General features: G+C 36.4%; 1 protein-coding gene across 1 annotated transcript; it reads right to left on the bottom strand.

Annotated features, from left to right (window-relative positions):
• Positions 1 to 16077: 16077 nt before the first annotated feature.
• SHISA3 (shisa family member 3) lies at positions 16078 to 16529 on the bottom strand (the record flags this gene model as incomplete). Its single annotated transcript, XM_009574425.1, has 1 exon — positions 16078 to 16529. A coding segment is annotated over one exon (452 nt), but the record flags the coding sequence as incomplete, so codon positions are not given.
• Positions 16530 to 17204: the final 675 nt, after the last annotated feature.

Genomic DNA, 17204 nt, shown 5'->3' with positions numbered 1-17204 from the left:
AAGCCCAATTTAAAAATTAAAATAAATTTTTAAAGCCTGTTTGGTTGCAACAGGTAGCAACTGTAAGCTGGCTTTGTATCTAATGCCAGTCCAGAGCAAACAAATTTGACTAACCTATATGAGGTAAGAAGTAATTTTAACTTAAGACTCCACAAGAATTCCCTTGTTACATCCTCCTTCACGGGTCAGATAATTTGAAAAGAGAGAAGGTAAAACTGAACAACTGGACAGTTTCTTCATTTTCATGAGTTTTGTGAAGTCTAAAAAAAAGCCAAAATTGTTGATACTTGATTTTCCTATTCTTTCTTTCCTTTGGACTGCTGGTTTTTTAGTATCTTCATGGCAAAGAGCTTAGCCAAGAAGGCTTTTTTCCTACCAAGCTATGCATGGAAAGAGACCAGAAAAAGCACAAACAGCCACTTCTTTTATTGTAGGTTCAATTTTCAAGAAGCACCTTTTGTTCATAAAGATACTTAAGTTCCCTTTCTCCTTCAGTCTTACTGTATCCCTCCGCCAGTTCTGTGGGAATCAGCTTACTAGGATTTACCAGGTTGAGACCAAATTACATTGGATACCAAGGTGATGACCACCATTTCTAGTGGGTGGAATATCCAGGTAGTGTGAGTGTTTGCTCCTACTTTTTCTTTCTTTTCCTAGAAATTATTTTCACAAGAATATTTTGTCTCTAGTGGAGTTCATCTTCCGTGGTACCATAGGCAAGTACCAGGGCAGGTACCGTGAGGCCTGGAAGCTCATCCCACCACCTGTGGAACACCTAGTCTAGTGTGGTGGGCTATGCAGCAGTACATACCTGCATAGTGTCTCCCATCAGGCTCTATATGCTATCTTTGTGGCAGCAGCTTCATACTGGAAGAACTGCAAAATCCCTTAGTTGATGACAATTCCTGCATCGAGCATACTTTTCCCTCACCACTGCAAGACCCAACTAGTGCTTGCAAGAGTAAATTCTCTTACCTTTAAAGGTGATCTAAATTGATTGTTATGGATGCCTCCCTCCAGGGGCAGTGCTCATTCAGGCAGCTTCAGGGCAAGATATTCCTCCAAATTAACCAACTCGTACATCAATGCGCTGAGCTTTGAGCCAGAAGCAATCTATGCTGTGTGCTCTTTCGCAAAGAGCAGAAGTTGTAAAAGAATGAATTACAGAAAAGGAAGCAGACATTAGTACTAGCCAGTGCTAAAAGGGGAACATCTTGTGGATGTAGAAGAAAATAAGGTAATGTACCTTTTTAGTGTTCCATACTTGCATTCCTAAGACTTCTTTTGTATTCCCAAATTCAGCTACTTTTACAGTTGTCTAGGCAGTATACTCTTCCTTCATCCTACAGAATGTCTTCCAAATCCCTTCTTATTTAGGTAAGAGGAACTTCGTGTTTTCACCACTAGTTTTATAATTATCTTTTTATCCCACAATTAAGTAGTTACGAGGGCTTCATGAAGGTTGTTTAGTTACCTGCCAGAATGTCTTTCTTAGATCCATTCCTTCTCCACAAAGTTATTTTTAGACCTGCATTCTTTGAAGTATACAAGCATCTACCTAACGTGCAAATGGACGTTAGACATCTTAATATCTCTTAAGGATTTATTCCCTCTGTGATTTTTTTAAATTATATCTTAATTCAGGTAATAGAGCCACAACTTCACCCTTTATGGAGGAAGTATTCTTTGTTAAAGAAATGATCTGATGAACTGACTGACTTGCATCTTCAGAAATTTGATGGAACTATTGTAAACATTTTTGAGTCTCCTAAATTGGAGAAGCCTGGATTAACTAGTTACCAGTGTAGAGTAAGTGGTTAAATTAGTAAGGAATGTCCTCTACACCTGTTCTAAATATGTACATGAGACTTTTTTATTCTTGAGTTGTAGTGCTTTTCACACAAGAAAAAATAGTTATTTTTGAAAAACTTTTATTTCATATTCATCAGCACCAAATAGTATTTTTCTAGCGTGCACACCTCTGGAGTACCTTTTTATGTTGTAGCAGAAGAAGGGATTTGTTCTCATTAAATGCCAAAATAACCTAAGAAGATATAAATCACTGTTTGATTAAGAAGTAACTGGGAAATAGTGAGAAAGATAATGCAGGAACTTTTCCACTCTGTCCATTCACATCTTAAAAATACTACAATACAAAATAAGAGGCTAAACTTCCACAGATAACAGGTCAGGATTCTGCTATTGGCTAGATACTGTAATCAGTATCTGAATGTTTACTTAGAAGTATATTGGTGTTAATTTTTATTGGGATGGAAATCTTCTATTTAAATCTTAGGATGGGAATTTTCTATTTAAATTCTGAATTTGCGCTTTCAGCTGTTTTCTTAAAATTAGGATAAAAACTGACATTTACATTGAAATAATTTAAAATATTGTTCTTCAAGAATCTTTATTGTATTTTAGCTTATGGTTTAAAAGTCGGACATGCTAAAAATCTGTCAGTGTTAAAATCTCTCATCCCGTGTATTTTTCCAGTGCTGATTTGAAAAGGTTTTTAAACTGTCATCATTGAAGGCTCAGGAAGAGCATTCCTATTTTATCTTGCTGTTTCAGTGTGTGTAAGGATGTGTAATCAGATTTTTTCCCCAAAACTGTCAAAAAATACTTTATTCTGTTCTTCTGTAGGCAACACGTTGAAATTGGTTTTGTCACATATATTTGTCAGTTAAGTAAGTATATCTTGAGCAAGAAGGTGCGAATTTTGCATGGTCACTTTTCCAATAGAAAGTAAACTTTCATGTCAGAATACTATTGACTTGAGGGTGCCTTGATAGCATAAATAATAGAGCAGCTTCAGTGGATTAACAAATTTGTGCCACAAAAAGTATGATTTCTCTCATTAGAGCCATTGTAATTGAAATGCCACAAAGCCATTTGTACTTAAAATTGAAATGACTAAGGTAAAAGGATACTTTTCGCGTGTAAACCATTGTTCAAAAATAGTTTTTCTGATACCTTGTATATAATGCTTAAGCAGAAACAACAATATTAATACTTACTACAAAAATATTTTTCCGGGGTTGAATACTACATAGACTAACAGTAACATGAATAGCAGCCCAAACTTGTGGAAACATCTTTAGAGATATATACTGCAAATGCTGCTTCATATAATCATTGTTTTTCATTCAGTCTACTTGGAAATTATTTTTAGATCAGCTAAGTGGTTGGTCAGGAATATATAAAGTAGTAATTTTTTTTTCTATAAATGATATTAATTGCCTGTAAATGTATACATTTTATGTTCAAAAATAGTTAATATTCTGCTTGTCCATGTAAGTACTTATAATGAGCATAGGCATTTAGTTACTGTGGTTTTTCACTGGTTAATTATGAAACCATGCTTTCTTGACTTCGCATGTAGATTTTTAAATATGCTTTTGAATGGCAACAGGGTGATTCATAATAAAGAGCCTGCAGTGTTTCTTCAAGTATAGAAATAGAGCAGAATTTAATACCTGAATAGCTGGAAGCACTTTTCATTTTCCAAATGTATTTCCTACTTTATTTGTATTTTCTGTACCAGCAATCAGATCTGTGCAGTGGAAACTTAATTATACATAAACTACGAAATGTGCATACTTCATGTTGTTGTAAAACTTAAGGCAGTGTTTTCAGTGCTTAGCATTTAAGCAATCTCAACATTTCATTCTGGAACACAAGCAAAGAATAATGATGGTACCAAAAATGCTAGAATAGGCCTGCTGTGTTTTTAATAAAATAGTTTTTTATCAGAAAACTACACCTGTCAAAACCAAAATTTTATAAAAATTTTCTTATTTCAACTCACATTAAGAAGGGTTTCTCAGATGTATTGCAAAGGAGATACGGCTGATAACTGTATCTAAGTATTCGCATAGTCTTCCACCTCTTTGACCACCCATCTTACATGAAAATGTTTATTTATTCACTTTGTGTATCCTTGCGGTTTAAATCTCAGTCCCCAATTTTTTATTAATCTTGTCACTTTAACAGTTTGTAGCTCTGAACTAAAAAACAAGGCTCCTACACAGCTAGAGGAGCAATTAGGATGAAACAAATATTTTTAAAAAAAAAAAAAAAAAAAACTAAAACAAAAAAAAACCCAAACAAACAAAAAAAATCCCCAAAGAGCTACCTTACGAGTAGTAAGGTGTGTCTCAGTACTCCATCCTCTCCATTCTTGGTTCAGTCAGCATATGCAACTGCTTTCCCGGAATTAGTACCTAATTCCTTTTTTACAAGGAAGTGTCATTCCATCTTTTCAAAACATGGCCACAGAAGTAGTTTCCCCTGCCTATCCTCTTACCCTGTAGATTTTGCAGTTAACATTCCTCTATGGGTGTGGAAATAATAGGTTTATTTCCCTCTTCCAGCTTAGAAGAGCCAAGCTCTCACCTCCTGGTATATTCTTTAACCACCAGACTGGAGGGGAACAGAAAGGGGAGATACAGCATTAGTCTCTCCATTTTAAGACAACGGTTCAGCTTCATATATAAGAAGTATATACTCACTGAAGAAAGAATGAGCATTCCTAATTTAATGGTTTGAATGCTAATCTAGTAAGGGAAGCAATCTAGTTCCATTCCTTGCACCACTTAGTCTGGTAGGTAGCCTGGGAAGGTAAGTCTGTTGAGCTAATTGACAATAATATTAAAAAGTAATTTGACTGATTAAAACTCAGTAATGTAGATATGTGAAATCTTACAACATGCTTACAAAAGAGACATCTCTGATAATCTGGCAGAACTACAACAAAATCAAATCACTATATACTCAGAATAAACATAAGGTTTTTTTAAGTGAACTAATTTTTAGACCACATGGGGAGGGCCTGGATTTTTCAGCACTGGAAATGTTTAAATGATAAGTCAGTATTTCTCTGAAACACAAGCTCTAGTTCACAGTGAATATCAAATTTAGAGGAAGAAATTGAAGGGGTTTTGTGAGGTTTTTTAATATAGTCCCTTGCACATCTTTAATATGTTATCAAAATTGTCAGATTTCAAAAGCTTTCTGAGCTATGGCTAATCCGTCTGTTACTTATTTAGTAATGCAGGATCCTATTTGAGAGAACTTTAAATGAAAGAAAGATGAAGGGTAAGGAAACCTGATACCTTCGCTACTCCATTCACTACAGTTTGCAGCATTCAGCTGATGCTTGAGTCTCAGTTTAAAAACTGTTTAATACTCCTTCTGTTTTCTAGTTGGGCTGAAATGAAGAGTCACTTGGATCACATTAAAGCACAATAAACATATAACACAACAGACTCAGTACTGCTGAGAAGGAAGGAGATAGGCTGAAGTGACCTCTAGCAGTAAGAGTAGTCTATCTGTATGATCTCCAGAAAAACACTGTCTAGAGTTTCACGGGGAATACACCTTGCTAGAACACTTTTCATGGGAGCAGTATGTTTCTGTACACACAGCTGATGGCCACGAATGTGACTTTCCATCCATTTTCTTTTCCCATCCCTTTGGACTACTGTGTCAGTAGAGGCTAAGAGCACTTTATTTTGGTCATTAGGAAAAATTTCTTTACTGAAAGAGTGGTCAAGCTTTGGAACAGGCTGCCCAGGGAAGTGGTGGAGTCACCATCCCTGGAAGTATTTAAAAGATGTGTAGATAAGGCGCTTAGGGACATGGCTAAGTGGGCATGGTGGTGTTGGGTTGACGGTTGGACTCGATGATCTTAGAGGTCTTTTCCAACCTTAATGATTCTATGATTCTATGTAAGAAAAAGAAAGACTGTAATTCGGCCTGGCACTAATCAGGCCATGCTACATCAAGGAAGCCAGTGCCTTCCCTTTACACCGCATGTTTCTAAAGCAGTCACGCTCAAATGTTGACAATATTATTCATTTATTTGTATTGTCAGCGCACAACAGTGCTTCAAACAGATGTTTTGCCTGTATTGTGACGAGTAAAAACATTACCGGCAATCTGGACTTCATAATCTGCCCTTGCACACACTTTTAATAATCTTCTTAATAATTAGTTCAGGCACAATTAAAAAAGAAAAAGGAGAATGGAGACTTTTCATTTAATAATTAATTCCTATTTAACAGACTCAAAGATAAAGGGAAACTGTAATTAGTAAGTAAATATTTTTCACACGTGTCCACTTTCTTTCTAGCTTAACTGAAAGAGCCCAACTACTGAAGAATGTTTTTAAGAAGAACCATGTGAACTTGTATCGCTCTGACTCTCTGCAGCAAAACTTGCTTCGTAAGTGTTCACTGACAAATAAAAATTAATATCCATTAATAATACAGAAGTAAAATTATACCTTTCACTGCATGTGTTTATAGTAAAGATGCAGTATCCTAAACCCAGTAGACCACGTTCTTTGCCTGTCGGCAGGTTTCTCTTCATTCCTAAGATACTGCACAGAATTTTTTCTGCTATTTTATAATTGCAAAATTATGTGAGAAACAGCATGGGGTTTCTGCCTCCTAATTGCTGAAAAGAGGTTTATTCCCCTCTATTGACCTTTGTCAAGTTGTTTTTATTAAAGCTTTAACAAAAAACTCCAATCAAAACTTAATTGGTTTCCATTTTGTTTTATATCTGCAGATGGCTACGCCTTCTCTCAAGACGAAAATGGAATAGTTTCCCAGTCTGAAGTAATAAGAGCTTACGATACCACAAAACAAAGGCCTGAGGAATGGTGAAGGAATGCTGCTCAATATTTAGGCCTTAGTAGTTACTTTCGTGAGACAGACTACTAGATCTTTGCTGGGAGCTGCGACCATGGCCCAGTTATCAGAGATTTAAAGATCTATGATGGTCTTGTTCCATAAAGTTTGGATTTGTGTATTCAGTAGACATAAGCACTGTGCAACTATACTGTAACACACCATCTCTAAATTTTCTGACAAGTATTTGCTTAGCCTTTGTAAACAGATTGGAATTTACCTTGTATCTTGCCAGCTTGCTTATTTTACAGTGAAGTTGAATCAATACTGGTCGTATACTCGGAAGGCAATGGTGAGATCGCTAAACATACTTTACATTGACAGACCATTAGCATCTGTGAAGGTTTTTAAGTGTTAATGTATTTAAATACAGTTGATAACAAGCCTTTGATTTCAACAAGTGCTGAAAAAAGTAGTATCTTAATGGTGTTAATTCACCTTCTTTGAGAAAGATTTTGAGTCAAGATGTTTATAGATGTTTGTGTCAAACTAACCTAAAAATGTTTGCCAAAGAAGTTCCATAAATGTTTTCTGTTGTTAGAAATAATTTGAAAGGAAATTAACTCCAGTCCTGATCTCAGAACTGCATGCTTGAGTCTCCGCACTTGAGGAGAAACATTTACAGTACAGCAAGTCTAATTTGAGTGGCCTTTACGGCATTTGCTTTCAAAACTGTAAGTCTTTGCACCTTTGGCCTTATACAAGCTTTTCCCTTATTTTCATTTAGTACTGCGTATGTTGAAAATGGCTGCCACCTTGTAAAATTGAGTGCACGTATTATTTTGTTCAATTTTTCAAGAATTGCTCTGCCTTACTTCCCTTTAGCAAACTTTAATTATTTTTGTGATGCTTAGTTGTATCTGCTTATACTGTAGGTTCAAAAGAAAGTTTGTTTTAACTTACTTTTAAAAATTAATTAAATTTTCAGCTTTTTTATACTAAAATTATTTGAAATGCATACATTGAAATACTGAGCAAAGCATGCCCTTTGCTAGTCTGTGGTATGTACTGTTTTATTTGCACTAAAGCCACTTCCTGTAAAGGTGTGAAATACATTGCAGCAGCTTCTTTACAACTTACTGGTCAAGCAGAATACCTATATACTCTCACCTTTAATTAAAAATGGAGAGGAAGTGACTTCAGAAAAAGATACACACCTGGTTTAAGAAAAAAAAAAAAGAGGAGGAAGGTGTTAAATGAAAACATTGTGATAACTTTTTTAAGTAGTTATACTCAGTATTTCTCAGCTTACCACCCAACAACTATAAGGTTTCAAACTAAGAAAAGCTACTTTAACTTCAGAATTTAGTTATATCTTTTAGTTTCTTAGTCCATATTTAATTCTGAGTTTAAAAGCCACCATAATAACATTTAAAATACATTTTTCTGTAGTGGCAATTGGTTTTATTTTTAATTAAATTCCTGTGCATTACATAGAAATGATCTTTTTTTTCTTTGAAAAACTAAAGATCAACTAGATGGAAAAGAAGAACAATGACAACCCCAATGATCTGCTAAATTAAGAATTTCCTCTTTGCTCTCCAAATCACCCACTTCCAACTTAAAAGTAACAAGTCATCCAATCCCATCTTTTCTCCGCCCTCCTTCATTAGTCATATACTTACTAAAGGTGACTTCACCTCCTTGCCTTTCATCTAACTAAACACGTAACAAATAACTTTATTGCACTATCCAAGTTTCTTATGCTCCATTTTAAGAGAAACTTACAAATACACATGGAAAGCCCAACAAAAGGCACTATATGACAGTACATATTTAGGAAGGCGTATCAGTGGGAAGGCAGCCGGCATTTCTTATGCATGTTATGCAATGTCTTCCTCTCACTTTCCCGGAGTGATCTTTAAACAGAAGACACAGGGACAAAAGGAACGTATCCCACTAGAAACAGTGCTGCCAGTCAGTCATGCAGACAAGAACTGCCTTCAGAAAAGCCATTTCAGGCACAGATAAATAGATGGATCAATATGGGAGGGCCAAATCACTTGACCTAAGGCAAGAAAAAATTTAGGGGCATGCCCCTTTCCTAAAATGGGGATCCCTATTTTCTGTCATCCAAGGGACAATGACCAACTTCAAAACATTTCTGAAATTAACCATGACACTGTTGCTCCTTTATAATCTTTCAGTGTACTTAACTCATATAAAATGACTCATATAAATGTACGGGTTCGTACATACTCTCTTTATGGGTAAATTTTTAATTATTATTGGGTTTTTTCTGTTCTGTTTAATTGCTGGTTTTGCAGACGGGACGTAAGGACTAGAATGCATTGTAAAGTATTTACGTTGTGAAATTACATGATCTCTTATTCTTCCCATGAAATAAAATTCTCTCTCACCATTGTAATACAGTTTGTGGAAAATAACACACCGTATATCCCCAGTTTAACTAGCTTAAGGAAGAAAGCAACTGAACAGCTCTAAGATCCTAAATTTAGATTGTAATTTAAGGTTTTTAAGATAGTCTCATCACAGCGTTTCATCCTTACATCTTTACAGAATTTGAAGTAGTATTTCACAAAGTGCATTCTTCATTTTTATTACTTCCGATGGGTTTTTCTCCTGTCTCTATACTTTTTCTACACACTATATGTTATTTATTGTCTGGTAGTTAGTGGTTGGAAGATACCACTTCCTGGAAATAGTGAAAAAGACAATGTGGCAATTCTAACTATGTTTTTTGATTGCTCATACAATTCCATTTAAAAATATAAGATCATCTTAGCTATGTGTGCCCATTTTTAAGTCAGGTCAATTATACAATATGCACTTTATTTTCATGTTGAGTACACAGTAATATAATCTATTACCTGTTAGTACATCATATCTGTGTTAAAATGAGGGGATTGTGCAGATGTTTATTTAAAGAAAAAACAGTTTAGGCAAAAATGCTCATAACAATGCCTCTGTTCTTATTGTTTGAAAATTCAAATTTGTATTATAGAATTCACATGGACTTTTCCATCTGTTTCAATGTGCACTGCATAATAATTACAAGTTAGTATTAAACGTTTCCATCAAAAAGTTGAATCAATGCCACTTAGAAATCGGATATCTTGTATAAATACTGTTGCTTGATTATTTTTAAATATATACATATATATATAAATGATTCAAAAGAGTAAGTAACAGAAAACAAATTTTAACAAACCTATTGATAATTTGTATTTGGAATTTTTTCTTGCCATTTCCTAATTTTACACTTATTTTTGCAAAGCAGTTTCAACAGATTTATACTTAGTCATCATTCTATTTGTATAAAATGATAAATAAAATATTTTGAAACACTAAGAGATAGCTGAAAGTTCCTATATGTCCACATGCATCCATAAAATTCATTGTGTTACAAAGATGCACGTTAAGTGTCTTAAAACTTCTTTTGTTACATTTAAACCCATCTCGAATGATGAGTAATTTGGAATACGTGCTAAATTTAAGGAGAGAAGTTATTTCCTTTTTTTCTTATGTATTGTGTAAAAGCATTTGTAGTTCTGATGAATTTGTCAGTCTGTATGCATGAGGCAATAATTCTAAGTGTTCTGAGGCAATGCATGGTGGTTGCTGTTCCCTGTTTTTTAATGCCTTCGTTAAAAGTCTGCTCATAATATATCAAGAAGCTAGCGCTATGTAAGCAAATGAGTTTGTCAATTCAACTTTCTTGGTAGTGGATGTTTTCACTGGTAACAAAACTCAACAAATGAGTTTCTCCTTCCCCTCCTCTGCCCTCACTCCCCCAGTTTCCTCGCTGTTAACCAATAGATCTTTATTAAACAAAGGAATATTTTAGCATTCCAAACCCGATTCCTGCTTATGCAAACCGTTACTCACATAGGCTTCAACTGGACTGTTTGTGAGTATAAGGACTACTCATCTGAGTAATGATGTGCAAAGCTGGGCACTTTGGAGGGTTGATACTTCAACTTAAATGAAAGCATTTCCATATAGAGAGTGATTTGTACTTGCAAAGCTGTGACCAGAACAAGTTGTTTTTTTTTTTTAAATCATATTTTATGGTGTTTCCTTATTGTAGAATAGAAGCCATAAATGCATTAATATTGTTTTTCTACTTCAACTTAATTTTTCATTAAGATTTTCAGTGTTTGATATGTGTCAACTGCCGCAGAAAGCGGTCAGTCTGTAATCGCGAAATTTGTATTCAAGGTAAAGTGAGGTTTTACAGCTCCACTAAGCCATTACTGCTGAAACTGTTGTGGAAATTGCGAAGCTGCATGAATGAAGACTTTTTGACTTGGTGTTTATGGTAGTTTTTCAGGTTTAGTTTTAACTGGATGTTAAATGCACTGTGTTTTATAAATAGTTATTCTCTTTTAGTAACACATTCAGTTCTATGCAGTGTTACATGTCATTTGGCATTTGGTGAATGTGCATGTTTTGAACTGCAAATTTTAAATGTTTTGTCTTTTAATTGTTAAAAATTAATAAACTTTGCCATTAAATGAAGAAGCTTTGTTGAATTGATTGGTTGTAAATGCTAGGGATTACTTTCAAAGGAAGATGTATATCCCATCACTCTTGGTTTTGAATTTTTTAAAATTGGACATATCAGAAATAGCATTTCACAAATACCAAAGAATTCTTATGTTACTAAGGTAAACTGAAAAAGTAGAAAATGGTTTTAAGTTTTTTTTAAACATCTATTTTGAGATGTCTTTTTCAGTTCTCATGTGAAGTCCAGAAAGAGTTTCAAAAAAAAAGGGAGCATGGGAGTCTGCAATTTAGTGATTTGCGCAAAGCCCTAACATAATTCTGGTGGTGATACTGTATTTTGAAGGAGAAGTATGCAGTACAAGAATGGTAGAGCAGGAATAAGGAAACGTCATCTTACTTTCTTACTTTTCAGAAAACAGTGATAAATACTGTATCCTCTGGCAGTGATAGTAGCAGGTATTTCTTTCCCCTAACAGTGCCCACCCACTGAATAAAAATCAATATATCCAAACCTAAACTGTTCTGGTTGTAGATAGGTGGTTGATTATTTATATACACTAGACAACTGATTTATTTTGTAGCTTTTGTACTCGGTCAAGGCAGGTTCGGTAATAGATGCATCTTTCACGCTGTAAGTTTCATGATACCCGGTCTTTAATGGTAGAGCTGGTTTAAGGAGATTCCACCTCATGGTATGTCACCACCTCTATTACGCTGGCAGTCATGAGGCCATCGAAACTATTCAGGTTATAATCCAGTTTATAATGATCCAGGCTCCCTTTCAAATCCTTCCCTTCCTTTCTTATGGCAAATGTTATTTTTAAGCTAAACATTTCACTAACCTGATTTACACCACAGCCCCCTGAATTTGCACAAGTCGTAGATGGAGAGAATAAAAAGAACTGAAAGGCATTTCTTATTCTGCCTTTGCTAATGAAGACAGCATAGCATGGAATTACAGCTTCAATGTAATTGCGAATCAAAAACTGTTTATGTGAGTATTGTGGAGCAGCAGCCCCCTCAAAAGCAGAAGCTCTGTTCAGAGGACTTCAAGTCCACACAGTACATCGCAATATGCAGAAAAATGGCGCCAAAAATTGACTCCGTATCCTTAACGTTACTGTCAAGGTTTAACTGAACAGTAGTGACAAAGTAATTTTGAAAGTGTCACTTTTTTATTAGTATTACAAATAATCCATGAGTTTACATAGCCATATACCATACCGCTTAACCTAGTTTCAAATAAAATCCTTCAGACATTCTTGCAAGTAGATGTAATGTTTTTCCTAGCACTGAAGAGTTTTGATGCACTTTGGAGATGCACACTTAAGAAACCCAAAGGGTAAAAACACAAAACAAATGGCTGATCTAATTCATGTCACTATTATTCTTTGCCTACAGAAGGCTTGGGTTTCAGACATGCCATTACCAGTTAGTGGCAATCACAGCATTTTGTGCATAATGCGTGTGAATTACAATAATCAATTTACTGTGATTTTTGTTTCATTTTATTTTAGATTGGTGTCACTCTAGTAAAAGAGTATGCACTAACTCCAGTATTACAAAAGAAATAGTTAAACCTACTGTGTTAAAAAATGAGCATGGCAGTAAAGCAAGTACTGTGTAAATGTTACTTCTGCTAGCAAGCAATTTCTTCTGGTTCAGGCATGTATCTAGCCCTTCAAACTGTTTCATTAGTCATTAAAACTGTGTATCAGAATGCCATTTGTGTTCTGTCCGCAGGTTTTAGGAAAATTACTATTTTCTATAAATCGTAGGAGCATCTAGTGCCAATAGGTCCTTTTCATTAGGAAGGAAATTCAGCATTCTCCCCTGCACCCTGAATCCATCTGGGTTGGAAACTACCAGCACAGGCAACACGCATTTCGGTCCATGGGCTTGTATTCTGGTCACCTCCCTTCTTCTCCCTTCAGCTATATAGGTCACTGCCACTGTAGCTACATGAACAATAATTTATAGGTTCTTCTATCTGTTTGCAGATGATGCATAATCCCCACCTCACCTGCTTTACAGGTAACCCAGTACAGCTATTTTAACTATACCTCATGTTTCCCAGCTTTAGACCCCTGTCTGCAGGATTTGTTGCACTCTAGCCACCGATCTATAAACTCACAGACTTATGTAAATCTGACTCAATGACATTACTCCTGTGTGTCAAGTTCTTCAAGCATTTTTTGAGGTTAAACCCATTATGCAGCATCAGGGGAGGAAAGGAAGTAGCTCAGAGGGGTCTTCCCTGCTCGGTCGAGTGTCACTACATGGCAAACTTCACAGCCTCTACTTAGGCTGAATTAAAATCTGTGAGCCTGTATGCAAGTGTAGCAAAAATCCATCCCTGTGTTAAAACATGACTAAATCTGACCGTGGAGCCCACCGAGACCGTGACGATGAAGCAGCTTGGCCTGTTCAGGGCACACCGCCAAATGGTGACAGGCAGTAACTGACCCCAACTCACGGCTCCTCTGGGTACAGCCTGTCTTTGAGAAAAACCCTAAATTTCAGCTACCCACCACCTGTGTCAGTGGCTCTGATGACTAATCACTCTTTAAAGGAACATAAAATTGCACTTTCTTAACGATCAAGTTTCTGCTTCCAAAAGGATCTGCGTTGCCTTGCTTTACTAGATAAAAAAAGATTTCTACTAATTGAAGACTTACAATATATTTGTAAAAAATAGTTTAATTGGTTTACTATTTCTGCTGTATAGAGGAATGATCAGCAGATTTCACAGGATGCTTCCAAATAACAGAGGTGATATCTGTTGCAACATTAAATGATTTTTCAAAAAAGTTACTTGATGAACAGTCCCATATTTCTTATCCCTTCAAAATGCGCAGTGAAAAGAGTCCTATGAAACATCATCAAAGGTGGGCAAAAATTTACCCGCCCTCTTCCTTGAAGATTGTTTCTTAAAAATTGCAAGCCAAAACACCTTTCAAGTAATTTCCCAAGGACTCAAAATCTGCTTTTTAGATTTCTATAAAACATACACTACTGTGTATCACTATTTTGGTTTGTAATTAGCAATTACAACATTCAAGCTAAAACCTGTTACTTAAAGCATCATTATATACAACTTAAGTGGTCTTTCTGCTTAGACACCACATTTCCATCAGTAATAACTATTGGATTGTAATGTTAATTATGCAGTAAAAAACATATTAAAAGGGTTATTTCAAAATATTTTTTCCATAAATGCTAAGATACTGATTGCTAGATATTGCTAAGAAAAAAAACGTATTCAACTCTTGAGGAAGAACCAATGAAGCTTTTGTAACATCCAGAGAAGTACACTGTAATTCAGAATAGAAGTGCTGTAATTTTAATATGCACCAATATGCTAGTACTTGTAAAATAGGTTGGTTACAATGTACTTCAGCAGGTCCTACACACAGGGAGTTTGGGGCTGATAAAATAGGGCAGTTCAGCCTCTGATGTTGTAGGTTCTGACACACAGAATGACTTCGTTTGTTCACAAAAATAAGTATACAGAGAAGCCCTTTAATGACTGCATTTTTTCTTGTGTATTTTCCATTTGCTTGCTGCGTGTGTTTGGTTTATATGTGTTTTTTTCTTCTTCCATTTGGTTTGTTGGTTTACTTGGGTGAAGGAATGTAGAAGGGCAAACAAAATTTATTCCTAGGGCAGGATGTTTTAAATTAAAATACCCAACTAATCAGTGTAGTTTTTACCACATTTTTACCACAGTTACATATAAAAGACATTAATGAAGCTATTGGTTTGCTATATAGTCAGAATTTTATATTATATTAAATCTGCACAACAGGTGCAGTTAAAGATATAAATCGTTTACAAAAGCAAAATTAACTATTTTTAACAGGAAAAAATACAGTATAGTTACACCATCAAAATGAAAACTTGCTCATCAGACACTATCTGTACAGAGCCATGCAGATGACACAACATTTCAACCACACAGTTTATTGATAATTTTTTTGTGTGTGTGACTACTAAATAATTAGTGTTGTCAATGCTGTAAATACGTTTTAAATTACAAGCTTGTCTTTACATTTTATACATGGCTAATTTTACAAATAGAACTTTACGACCAGTTTGTCCAACTTACACATGTTGCTGAGCAAAAAGCCAACAATAAATACTTCCTTCTGAAAAATGCTTTAATATAATGCCATTTTTAGAATTTTATGCGGAGAAGTTATTAGTGATATTGCTGAATACATTCTGCTTTTCTCATAGATAATTATTTGGCTGCTTGGGATTGGCTCATTTTCAACTAGCCTAGTTAGTACTAGTTTTATCTATAGTAGTTAAAGTTTACTAATACAAATAGCAGTGTAGGTTCAGGTATATTATGTGCATTTTAAAAACCCTACGCATTTTCGTATCTGTAGTAAAATTCTTCCTCTTGTTTTCATTGCTCATGGAAGTGGGAAGCAGTCAGCTTCTTTCAGGATCCTCTTTAGTATAAACATCACTCCTCTCTTACTTCTCAGGCTTATTGCTGCTTTATAGAACTAGTCTGATTATTATCAGTGGAACGCAGCCACCGTTTGTTAACCAAGTTAATAGCATTTAGGGTTAAAATGTCATTTATAACGCCGTGAAATGAGTACCTTTATCGCAAAATGGTTTTTCTACTTGTCTCTGAACACGTTCTGCTCAAATTAGATGGAACGATCAGAGCAGTCAGTTTTTAGAGCAACTAAGTTTGGAATATTTTACAATTCATTTGTAAGTGTGATCCAAGTTTGGGAAACGAGATCCCAAATGAGGCCTTGCATTTTTCAAGGGCAACTCACCCACGGGAGCGGTTCTGACTTCTGCAACCTCAGAGCATGTCAGCGTGACACCCAACAGCAGCAGGCCCTGTGCTTCCGAAGGCTGCGTTATTTCTTGACAACTCCTTTCAGCTCTGACTAAAATCGGAGCAGCTCTTCCCAGCCAGGGCAGGCTCTGGCTGGAGAGGATACCCAAAGTACGGCGGTGACACCAGAAACCCCGACGGCTGGGTCAGGTGGACTGCATGGGCTGTCTGGAAGCAGCCAGATGTGTACGGTGGAGGTGGCGATGCCACAAGGCATCCCGGCTCTGCCCGGGGAAAGGAGAACCTGCGAACCGAGCCGCCGGTCGAACTGGAACTTGTCGCAGTACTGGACTGCCTCGACGGCGTCCTGAAGCTTGTCGAGGCCAGGATCATGGGAAGAGTCTCGGTCTGATAGCTCCGTAGAGAAAATCGTATTGGCTGCGACGGTTGTTTAGGTCTTAAACATGTGCAACAATAAACCGCTACCAGAGAGCCCACGATAATGAAGGCAATAAATATTGATCCAACAATGAGGAATGGAACGTAGATTGGTTCTGGGAGAAGAAAGAACAGGAAAAGCCACGCACATTAGTCTACTGAAGTAACAGGTCTGCTGCGTAGAAATAAACTCCGTAGAGTTTACGAAGCCCCACATTGTTTCAGTCCCACTAACACACTGAGCTGCTCAGAAGACAGAGCTTCCGACTATTATCATTAGAACAAAATTAAAGTTAAACCCTGTATGTACCAGCCAAAATTTCTTTCTGTTGACAGTTTTAATAGTTACCAATGGTAAAAGCTGTCTACACCATGTCCCGTTTGCTGGTTCTAGTTAGATTTCGCTCAAGAATCACACTCCTCTCCCCCTCCCTCACCCCCCAAAACTGCCGGGGCTGTCCAATGTAACAGCTTGAATCTGCAGCCGAAGCTCAAATGCTTCACTTTCACTCCTAAGGTGGAAAATAAGCGCAGAACGTGTGACTTGGGAAACTAGGCTCCGTGTGCGCTGCCGGATTTCTTTTGTTTGAAAACCTGACGGCCCCTTGCACGGTGGGGTTGTGTCTGCAGCGCAGCGGAGCCCAGTCTCACCTCGGGGAAAAACAAAGTTAAACAGACACAGTTAAGTTTGCCGATGCAAACTTAAAATACAAATGCGCCTTCCCGCTAGGATGGATCCAGCTGCTGGGGCCCCGTTTGACCGTGGAGTTTCGACACCGAGCGCATCCCCG

The sequence above is a fragment of the Fulmarus glacialis genome, unplaced genomic scaffold (genome assembly GCF_000690835.1).
Source record: "Fulmarus glacialis isolate BGI_N327 unplaced genomic scaffold, ASM69083v1 Scaffold29753, whole genome shotgun sequence".
Lineage (NCBI taxonomy): Eukaryota > Metazoa > Chordata > Aves > Procellariiformes > Procellariidae > Fulmarus > Fulmarus glacialis.
Note: the sequence above shows the minus strand (reverse complement) of the source record. Positions and strands in the feature narration are given on the sequence as shown.